This window comes from Ursus arctos, unplaced genomic scaffold (assembly GCF_023065955.2).
Source record: "Ursus arctos isolate Adak ecotype North America unplaced genomic scaffold, UrsArc2.0 scaffold_21, whole genome shotgun sequence".
NCBI classification, from domain to species: Eukaryota; Metazoa; Chordata; class Mammalia; order Carnivora; family Ursidae; genus Ursus; species Ursus arctos.
The window spans coordinates 1,382,895-1,394,187 of record NW_026622886.1 but is presented as its reverse complement, the minus strand read 5'-3'; the positions used below and the strand labels follow the sequence as shown (position 1 = coordinate 1,394,187).

The window sequence follows — 11,293 nt, the reverse complement described above, 5'->3', positions numbered from 1 at the left end:
TAACATGTGTTTGCCATAAATACTTCAACCAACATAGAACAGGATAAAGAGAAAAGTAAACATTACCCGAGAAACTCTAGCACCCAGAGATAATCACCATCAACATATGCAGCCTTCTCCAAAGTCACCTCTCACAACTCGGCCCACACACATGCTTTTGGTTTACCTGCAATTGAAAGTTAAATATATTATGTGCCAGATCTTTTCACACACAGTTAATTTAATCTTTACAACCACAAAGGAAGTGGGCATCATTGCCACCCCTTCCAACACAGAGATGAGAAAACAAACTCCATACCCTGGTTCACACCACTACTGAGATGTAGGTCCTCTTTCCACCCTCCCTCTCCTCCTCTGCCTACAAGCCCCATGTCAAATGCCATCACCTCCGGGAAGCTTTTCTACACCACCCTGTCCAGAATGAGTCACCTTCCTCTGGGCCCTACAGCAAGCTACAAGTCCCCACCGTGGTTGATCTGCAGCTCTGAGGGCTTTTTCACAACATTAATAGTGTTATTGGCAGCGTCCTTGTCAACCTGGGAGAGCTTCAGGGCAGGTACTGTGCCCATCTTGGCAGCATCTTTTCCGGGATTCACCTGTCGTAAGTGCTACACGTTTCCTCATTTGAACTGGATTCCAGTCAGGGCCACTGGATGTTTGCTTAAAATGAGTCATCCTCTGAGAAGGCTGAGATGCTCCCAATTAGGCCTGATGCTATTCCTGTGCTGATTACAGCTAGGACTGATCAAATCAGTCTGGATTTCCCTTGGGGTGATCCCCAGCCTCACTTTTCCAGTTTTCCTTCCTGAGGCCTCCCTTGACCCTCTGACAAAACCTTCCAAAGGGAAGAGAAGGGCAGATGGTAGAACATCTTAGGTGATCTTCCTGTCCTCGCCTAGCTGATGGATCATAGGGTTTTCAGGATTGGAAGGGAATTCTTAGCAAGAAACAATGCCCTTCAGGGTGCCTGGCTGGCTCAGTTGGTAGAGCATGGGACTCTTGATTTCAGGGTTGTGAGTTCAAGCCCCGTGCTGGGTGTGGAGCCTACTTAATTTAAAAAGAAAGAAAAAGAAACAATGGCCTTCAAGGGCTAGAGAGGTATTAGGAGGTAATGGGAGCCTGGTGGAGCTTGTGGAGAACTGGAGAGTAAATGTTCTGCCTGAATATGTTCACATTCAAAGCTCAAAATCACCAAACCAGCCAGACATCTCCCCTTAGCGATCCAGATTCTGTTTGTTACTCCTGAATCTAGATTCTATCTCAAACCACTTTAAAATGGGAAGACTGGGGTTTAAAAAGGAGAAGGAGGTTACCCAATGGTACACACTGTCAGAGGAGTCCAGAGCCATCAGTGTTTCCAAGCAACACATTTGTCTCTCCTTCTCCTTCTCCAACTCTCTCTCTCCCTTTCAAGTTATCACCTGAGAGCTAGTTTGCCATGCCCAGTAAATGGAATCATAGACTTTGACAGATGGATAGAGCCATCTCAAGCCACCCCTTTCTTCTTTTCAACACAAAGAATTGAGGACCAGATAGGTTAAGTAACCTGCTCAAATTACACAGAAATTTAGACAAGAGACAGTAGATTTTTTTTTTAAAGTTAGCTCTATGCCCAACATGGGGCTTGAACTCATAACCCCCTAATCAAGAGTGTCATGCTCTACCAACTGAGTCAGCCAGGCACCCCAAGATAAGAGACAGCAGAAGCCAGATCTCTGGGGTCCTTTTCGACACACATGCAAAACAAGTCATTTTGTGAGTATGAGGTGGGTATAAGGGGAAAGAGGAATGTTTCAGACCTTTCTCTGTTACACAGCTTTTTTCTCTTTTCTTTTAAAGAATGTTTTGAAGAGAAAAGCAGGCTGCCTCTGATTAGTTTGGTTTACTTTAACTGAGTGTTTTAAATTCCATTGTGGTGCCTGAAAACAAACTTAAATGCTAATTGTAAATGGAATAAATAACAATATTTATACTGGTACTAAGAGCTACTAAGGCTGCAGACTTGCCATTTAGTAAGATCAAAAACAAATGCCTGAATTATGCCAGACATGTGAGGAATGTGGAGAGAAATTCCCAAGATCCATCCGGGTGCGGGTGCTTAGGGCTCCTAGGGAAAGGTGGTGGGCCTGGCCTCCCATCATTGCAGGGGAGCCTGTCCCCTCACCCCCAGTGTCGCCTCCCCTGTTGGGAAGCGGTTGCTACATCATCTGTTAAAGACCACTCAAACCACATTCTCCCCTGGGTTCAAGCCCAGGGCTCCCCATCAGAATACATGACCTTTTTAAACTTTGATAAATAACCATAATTAAAATAATTCATTCCCTCCACAAATGGTAATTGAGTATCTACTATGTACCAGGCACTGTTCCGGCTCTGGGAATCCAAAGGTGAGTGAGACAGAAAAGGATGTCGTCTGTGGAGGAGCTTAAAATCTGGTCTAATGTTTCTGGAGTTTCCTGATACCAAATGCTTTTGATAGATTATTTCCTCTTTTAAGAATTATTTTGTTCCAAGGCACCTAGATGGCTCAGTTGGTTAAGCATCTGCCTTTGGCTCAGGTCCGAGAGTCCTGGGATCCAGTCCCGCATTGGGCTCCCTGCTCAGTGGGGAGTCTGCTCCTCCCTCTGCCGCTCCCCGTGCTTGTGCTCTCTCTCTCTCAAATAAATAAATAAAATCTTTAAAAAAAAAAAAGGAATTATTTTGTTCCTAGGGGCGCCCAGGTGGCATAGTCAGTTAAATGTCCAACTCTTGGTTTTGGCTCAGGTGATGATCTCGGGGTCCTGGGATCAAGCCCCGTATGAGGCTCCACGCCCTGCATGGAGTCTGCTTAGAATTCTTTCTCCCTCTTCCTCTGTCCCCTACCCCGCGTGCTGTCTCTCTCTCAAATAAATAAATAAATCTTTTTCCTAAGATTACATTTATTTATTTGTGGGGCGCCTGGGTGGCACAGCGGTTAAGCATCTGCCTTCGGCTCAGGGCGTGATCCCGGCGTTATGGGATCGAGCCCCACATCAGGCTCCTCCACTATGAGCCTGCTTCTTCCTCTCCCACTCCCCCTGCTTGTGTTCCCTCTCTCGCTGGCTGTCTCTATCTCTGTCAAATAAATAAATAAAATCCTTAAAAAAAAAAAGATTACATTTATTTATTTGAGAGAGAGAGGGAGAGAACACAAGCAGGGGGAGGGGCAGAGGGAGAGAGAGAAGCAGACTTCCCACTGAGCGGGGATCCCTACTTGGGGCTCAATCCCAGGACCCCGGGATCATGACCTGAGCTAAAAGTGGATGCTTAACCGACTGAGCCACCCAGGCACCCCAAATAAATCTTTTAAAAAAAGAATTATTTTGTTCCAAAATGGAAATGATTTTTAAAATAATACAGAAATTTTTAAAAAATAGTATAAATGCAAAAGAGTATTAAGAATAAAATTATGGGGCTCCTGGGTGGCTCAGTCGTTAAACGTCTGCCTTCGGCTCAGGGCATGATCCCGGGGTCCTAGGATCGAGCCCCACATCAGGCTCCTCCGCTGGGAGCCTGCTTCTTCCTCTCCCACTCCCCCTGCTTGTGTTCCCTCTCTCGCTGGCTGTCTCTCTCTGTTAAATAAATAAATAAATAATCTTAAAAAAAAAAAGAATAAAATTAAGGGAGTTGCCTCTGCCTGCTGATCCCCTGCTTGTACTCTCTCTGACAAATAAATAAATAAAATCTTAAAAAAAAAAAATAAAGTTAAGGGGCACCTGGCTGGCTCAGTCAGTGGAGTATGTGCCTCTTGATCTCAGAGTCGTGAGTTCAAGCCCCACGTTGGGCATAGAGTTTACTTTAAAAAAAAAAAAAGAATAAGTTAAAAATTACCTGTTTTGGGTTTTTTTGAACAGAAATGTTATGTGGCTTGATGAGTGGTTGGATGGCTGAATGAGTAGGTGATCAAGCAACAGAGCAAAATGCTAACAATTGTAGCATGATCTAGGGCGTGTGAATATTCACTGCTCAGTCCTTTCACCTTTCCATATGCTTGCACATTTTCATAATGACACATTGGGAACAATGTAACCACGTTTTATTGCCTGCATTTCCTCCCCTGTATGCTAGTCTGGGGACTAGCCTATCTCAGTGCCCTCCCTTTCTCTCTTTTTAAGTCACTCTCACCTTTGAGAATCTGAATTCTCCGGACTACTTCCCAGAAGAATTTATTATTTATTTTTAGTTCATCACACAGTTCTCAACGTTTTGCATGCGAGGACTCGTTTAATCCTCACAATGACCCTGTGGGGATAGTGCTCTTATTATCACCGACCTGAGCCTCAAGTTGTGCGTCGCATCTTCAGGGCCCTTCCCTAAACCCCAAGTTAAGATCCCTTGCTGGAGGGCTGGAACATGGAACCATGCTAGAGCTGTGGGGACATGGGGTTTCTCTGGAGTCTAGGACCCAGCATGGGGCCTGGCAATGAACGTTTGTTGAGTGACTGAATGAACATTGCACATGCTTGCGGCAAAGGCTGCCATGCACTTAGAGCCCCCCCCCCCAGGAGATAACAAGGCATCTCTGAGGGCCGGACCCCGGCAGCCCTGAGCTCAGCAGAGGAGGTGCTCCCTGCAGAAGGGATAACCTAACGACATAACTGTCAGTTCCTCAAAGGTGAGAGCATGAGTGTCTGACTCCCATTCTCTGGCAACCCTCTCAGGGGACTGGTCCTTACGGGTGATCAGGGATGCATCCAGACTTTAGATGTCCACATCATGGGGGCAGGGGGCAGGCTTTATAGGTAGACAGGCCTGAGTCTGAATTCCGTCTCTGCCTCTTTCTTAGCTGTGTGGCCTCAACCAAATTACTTAACTGCTTTGTGCCTGTTTTTTTCATCCAAAACTGGGTCAAAACAATCCCTGCCTTATAGGGTTTTAGGGGGGAGGGTGTAAGAGAATCAACATGTACAAAGTACTTGGCTCATAGTAAATAAGACGTGCCGGCTGTTGCTATTTGGGCTTCAGTGTGTGGACATAGGGCATTTGCTGCCCAATGACATTGGCCTTCCCCAAACGCAGCCTACTGGTGCCAGCCTCGAGGGTTTTCTCTCAAAAACGCCACCACATAGGGTTGACATCTTGTAAAGGCCCATTTACCATCTCAGGCAGCATGGACAGTTTCATTAGTTGATGTCAGATCGAAGGGGGGGTTGATGTCCAGCTGAATCCCTTTTAAATGATGGACAGTCTTTTAAGGATATGTGTTCTCTTCCTGGCCACTGGGGATGGTGGAATCACATCATTTGCCAGCTAGTTCATTTGAGGCAAGATGTGGGGATCCAACTGGCCTCAGTGTCCTCCTCCATAACATGGGGGTGATAGCAAGAGTGGTGCCTAATCTGATCAATTTTCAAGAGTGTTTCACTGTAAATTGTACAGGGGGCATATTTATCAGATACTCTTATCCTTATTTTACAAGTGAGGAAATTGATGCTGTGAGATTGCCCACACCAGATCACCCAGCTAGCAAGAGGTGGGAGCTGGGACTCCGACCCCCCCGCCCCGGTCTTCCTAATCACACCATATTACCCAGCCTCCCTAAATTGTCAGGCTCTGCCTGTGGCTGCCTTTAACCCATGATCCTGGGTCTATCCCAGGTAACCCAGGGATTGATTTCCCACAAAATATCAGAATCCCCAAGGGGTGCTTGTTAGAAATGCTGACTTAGAATCTCTTGAGAGCAGGTGATTAGAAATCCGCATTTTAAGCAAACCCTGCTCTGCGGTAAGTCCGAGAGCCTCTGCACTCTGCTTTTCATTTCTGGACATAAATGCCCATCCTCTTCATGCCAGAGGCTGCCGTTTTTATTTCTTAGAGTATCGAGGAGACAGAAAGCATTCACAGAAAAAGGAGTCTGAGAACATCTGATGGTGCAGGTGTATTCCCCCCCATCTCAAGGCTTCCTTAAGGCAGAGAGAGTAGAAAATCGTGGGAGGTCATATAAAACACATAGGCTCTGGAGTCTGAATTGCCACCTGGGACAAATGAATCTCCCGGCCTTAGTGTTCTGTCTATAAAATGGGCATGCTAAAATCAACCTTCCAGGGGCACCTGGGTGGCTCAGTCAGTTAAGCATCTGACTCCTTTTTTTTTTTTTTTTTTAAGATTTTATTTACTTATTTGACAGCCAGCCAGTGAGAGAGGGAACACAAGAAGGGGGAGTAGGAGAGGAAGAAGCAGTCTCCCTGCTGCCTGATGCGGGGCTCAATCCCAGGACGGTGGGATCATGACCTGAGCCGAAGGCGCACACTTTACGACTGAGCCACCCAGGCGCCCCTAAGCATCTGACTCTTGATTTCGGCTCAGGTCATGATCTTGGGGTCCTAAGAACAAGTCTCCTCTCCCAGGGCTCCTCACTCAGAGGGGAGTCTGTTCTTTCCCTCTGCCCCTCCCCCTGCTCATCCTCTCCCTCTCTCTAAAATAAATAAATAAATCTAAATCAATCAATCAACCAACAAAACAAACCTTCCAAGATCATTGTGAGAATTAAATAAGTAGACACATCTCCAGGTGCTTGCCCTCCTAGCACTTACTGTGGTGTGTTTAAACGTTAAAAATTTGTCCCACGGGGCACCTGTGTGGCTCAGTCATGAAGTGTCTGCCTTTGGCTCAGGTCCTGTGGGATTGAGCCCCAAGTCAGGCTCTCTGCTCAGCGGAGAGCCTGCTTCTCCCTCTCCCTCTGCCTGCTGCTTCCCCTTTCTCTATTTGACAGAGAAAGAATGAGAGAGCACAAGCAGGGAGAGTAGCAGGCAGAGGGAGAGGGAGAAGCAGACTCCCCGCTGAGCAGGAAGCCCCATGCAATGCAGGGGCTTGGACCCAGGACTCTGGGATCACACTTGAGCGGAAGGCAGACGCTTAACGACTGAGCCAAGGAGCCCCAGATAAATAAAATCTTAAAAAAAATTTTTGTCCCACCAATATATCCCCAGCTCCTAAGATGTGTCTGCTGCAAAGGTTTGGGGAAGAGATAACATAAAGTCTGCCGGGCTCACAGCTGATCCTCAATAAATTAAATACACACATATGTACGTGGATATATACACACACACATACCTGTGTGTGTGTGTGTGTGTATAAGTGCATGCGTGTGTGTGCACAAAATTAAAAGAGGGAAAGAAGGACATATGAGAGAACTCTCATGGGATGGGGGAGTCCTCTGGAATCATTGGAGCCGGTAGTGGTAGCGAGGATGACGCCGTATTTGGAATCAGAAGCTCTGGATTCAAATCCAGTCCAGGCCCGACCCGCTCTGAGCCAGTGCCAGGGATGCCATACAGCCAGTCTCTCTGGTTCATCTCCCTTTACCTACTGGGTCTAAGTAGCTTCAAATCCTTTCTGGAAAGATCTCAAACATAAAACACCAGTCGACTGAAGGTCTGATGCCTCTCTGAGCCTCCGGTCCTCATCCTTGCTTAGGGCACAAAACAGCTAGGGTTTTGGGGGGAGCTTTCTGTGAAAGCACCTGGCACCGCGGGGGCTTTTTACACCGATGGGGAAGGGCCGAGGTGCTGAGCTTGACCAGCATCAGCCCACAAATACAGACTTGCCCACCGAAAAAGCCCTACAAGGGAAGGCCACGTTTAAAGAAAATAAAGGTGGATTCCAGGCATGAGCTTTCCACGGGGCAGGGGGACTTCCCCGCCCCCAGGTGCGCAGTCCGCGCCGCCCACCCCGGGCGCGAGGCGAGGGAAGCCGCGCTCTAGGACCCGAGGAGGAAGAGCTGCAGGGAGAGGGTGCCTCCAGCGGGTGCTGCCGCGAGCGGCCGGCCGAGGGGGCTGGAAATGAAAGTAAAGCGCTCCGGAGCCACATGGACGGAGCTGCCGGGGCGGCGGCGCCGGGAGCAGGATGCGGCCGCCCGTAATTAAATAGCATTTACTCTTATTATTACTAATAATAATAACGTAATCATACCTCTAGTCATAGCATACCATTTATCGGGCTCGGCGCAGGCCCGCGGGGAGCGCAGCCCGGCCGAGGTGAGTGCTGCGCGCGGCCCGAGCTCGGCGGGGCAGAGGCCGGGGCCCGACCGCGTCCCAGCGGCGGGCGCGGGAGGGCTCGGGGGCGCCCGGGGGCCGCGCCGGGCCGGGAGGAGGCGCGGGGAGCCCTGGCCAGGCCGGAGCTGCGCCGGGCCACCCGCAAAGTGCATTTTGCAGAAATAAAGAAAGAGCCGCCAAATCTTCATTTCCTCTTTTTTGGGGCTCTCCCTCCCCGTCCCCGTGCCCTGCCCAAAGTTTCAAAGTTGTGCGGCCGGGGGCACCTGCCGCTGGGTGATTTGGCCGCCCCTGCAGCTCCCAGGGGGGTGCCTTGGAATTTTCTTCCTTGGGGGCTCCCGCCCCGGCATCCGGAGCTTTGGGGTGCGCGGATGCTTTGCCGGCCCCCGCGAAGAGGGTCGAGGGGGCTGGCAGGGGCGATTCTGGCAGCGCACCCCTTCCTTTTGTGTGCGCCTTGGCCCCGCAGCGCCAAGAGTTGAAGGGACCGCAGCAAGGGCCGAGGATTGCGGCCGCCGACGGGTCGCCTCTGCCGGCTGCGGCGGCCACGCGAGCCCGGGGATCCGGGGCCTGCGGCCCGGCCCGGGGGGAGGGGGCGGCAGGAAAGGGGGGCGCGGTCTGGGCAGGGGGGCATTTCCGGTCGCGAGATCCGTCCCTAGGCTGGGAGGCCTGAGCGGGGCGGGTCGCTGGGCCGGGAGCGCGCGGGGACTGCGGGGGAGAGGGGGGCAGCTCCAGCGCCTGGGGGCGCCCCCCGGAGATGGGCGCCCCAGAGTCACTGATCCGGGCCTCGGACCCTCCTCCCACCCTCAGTGGGCCTCAGGGAAACCCCCCTCCCCGGGCCTGCTCCCTCCTTTCCCCTCTTCCCCTTTAAAATCTCTCTGGCTCAGATGTTTATAAGGTGCCTGGTTTGGGGTCTTTCGCAGAGACAAAGCAGTTTTCCCAGGAGGAAAAAACAAAAAACAAAAAACGTAGGAACGTTCCCTTTGCCCCTGATGGCTGTGGTGCCAACATGGCATCAATGGGGAAGAGTAGGGGCTGGAGCCAGGAAAGGGGGAGTCTGGGGCTAGTGAAGGGGGCTGGGCCTGGACTGGGGGACTGGGGGCCCACAGCAGCTTTGTCGGGGATTTCATTTCTCTGGGGCTGCTCACAGAGACTTTGGTATCTAGGTACCAGACTTCGAACCCCAACTTCTTACCATTTTCCTCAGCATCTGCAATTCATCCAGTCCCATGAAAATAGCAGAATGCAGATCCTTGGATTTTCACACAAATGGAATAATTATAGTACATTTAGCAACTGTTGGACACAAAATTCCAGCGGCATCTTTGTTCTACTACCAAGGCTACTACTGCCCCCCTCCCCACAGACAACTGTACCCCCCAAAGTCTTCTTTCCCCATTTTGACTTCCCATAGAAATTGGACTGCGGGGTAGAATGATGCCTGGTCAAAATGCTATTGGGGCAGGTTTGAGGCACGAGGTACCTCAAGCTGGGAAGGAGAAACCCGTGTTGAGGAGGGATGAGATCTGAGGATCAGAGATTTTGTGGTCCCTGAGCAGGAACCAGGTTTGTGTCCCATGGATCCTCTGAATTCTAGGCTGTTGGCTTTTTGTTTGGGATGGACAATTAAGAATGCGGGTGTGGGTGGATTATTTGGGGCTAAGAAGCTCTGTGGGATGAGCTAGTCTCTAGGTATAAGAAAGTTAAGGCGTCAGTAGGTTTGGATTTGAGACTCTGAAAATAATAATCCCTTAAATAGAACTTTTTCGTTTATAACAAAAGGGCTTTCACATATGCTAGCTCGTCTGTGCTCCATAGCAACCATGTCAGGTAGACATTATTCAATCCTCATTTTCCAGATGAGAAACCTGAGGCTTCTAGAATCGAACGTCCCCCTGGAAAGTCACATAGCAGAGCTAGCATTCCCACTTAGTTTTCGGACTCCAGTCTTCAGCCTTTCCCAGAGGCCTGGGCCACCTTAGCAAGTTAGTTTTTGAATGCCTTCTGTGAGCATGGTGAGATGCTGTGGGGCAGGCTTGGGGTTGAGTTTGTCATTTAGAGTCTGGCTGGAAAGAAAGTCAACCCTAGTAGAACCCATGAGAAGACCAAGACGTGCTCAATACTGGAGTCAATGCAGTGGGAGGAAGCAGAAGAGAGAGCTCTCAAGGTAACCTGGGAAAGTTAGGGGAGGCTTCCTCCAGGAACTGGATCTTGAGCTTGACCGAATGAGGAGGTTTGGCTGGGGGAGAGAAGAGGAAGGGAATTCCTGGGCTGGCCACAGTTGCTTCTGTGCCGGGAGGCTGATGGACATTCTGACTCTTACGGTGGTTCCAATGGGGGGGGGGAGCGGGGGCATTTTTGTCTCCATTTCACAGATGGAAAAACTGAGGAATGCAGGATTCATGTGGCTGGCCCGATGTCCGCCACCTGGATTGGAGCCCAGGCTTATGTGACTGTCGAGGGTGCTATGTGGAGATTGGTGTCAGAATTGGCTTGCCTCCATTTCAAATGTGTAGACGAAGAACAGAGACCAGGACAGTCGATTTGGTAAATGCAATGGGGGTGGGGCCTTAAGCCCAAAGACCAGCAGGCTCCCCAAGGCTGGGGAGTTTTACTGAACTCCCTTATATCCCAGGGACTCACGGGGCTGGCCCAGTGAAAGTACTTAGGAGATTTCTGGAAGCATGCCTGGAGAAGGCAGAATGGTGGTGAAGGAGGACTGGGCTCTGAGTGTGGAATCTAAGTTCACTTCCTCAGTGCCTGCGGGTGCCTGGCTCGACACCTTGAAGGAGTTTGTCGTTTGGAAAGGAGAAAGATACGGGGGATTAACCTGAGCTTCCCAAGGGCAGACACTGGGTCTGATTCACCCCCTGTGCCCCAGGCCCCAGTGGAGGTGACAGAAGGACACATTCAGCCAATGTGTTGTCATATTGAATTATACCCCCTTGTAGAGGAGGAAGGGTTTTCTTTTTGCCCCGGGGTGGAAGTCTTCCTAGAAGAACTACCACTTGAACATTTGGGAGGTGGGTTCAGAAAGGCCAGAGAAGGCATCCTGAGGAGAAGCACTGAGCCGGGCAAAGGCAGGGCAGTGTGAAGAAGGAAGCGGCAGGCCACCTGGTCCAGACACGATGTGGGGTGCAGGTGTGAGTTCATGTCCCTGGGGTTCTCTGGGACGAAATCTCCCTTTCTGAAAACGAGCCCTGAGGTTTGATGGTGTGTGATGGTAGCCTGTGGGGAGAAGCCCAGTGCCCCGGGGAACAGGGCAGGAGAGTCAGGTGAGAACTACG

The 11,293-nt window shown here is 50.3% G+C and overlaps 1 protein-coding gene across 3 annotated transcripts in view; it reads left to right on the top strand.

Moving 5' to 3' along the window:
* Positions 1-7,906: 7,906 nt before the first annotated feature.
* Positions 7,907-11,293, top strand: part of ZC3H7B (zinc finger CCCH-type containing 7B) — a 55,982-nt gene continuing 52,595 nt past the window's right edge. The window contains exon 1 of one of the 3 annotated variants that reach the window (XM_026479561.4): positions 7,907-7,994. Coding sequence is in view for 2 of the 3 variants with exons in the window: in XM_026479559.4 (XP_026335344.1) it covers positions 10,398-10,553 (156 nt within the window). In the remaining variant the exon portion in view is untranslated. Of the gene's footprint in view, positions 7,995-10,359; positions 10,554-11,293 lie in introns of those variants that run through there. The other 2 variants (XM_026479559.4, XM_026479560.4) reach the window with 2 other exon arrangements.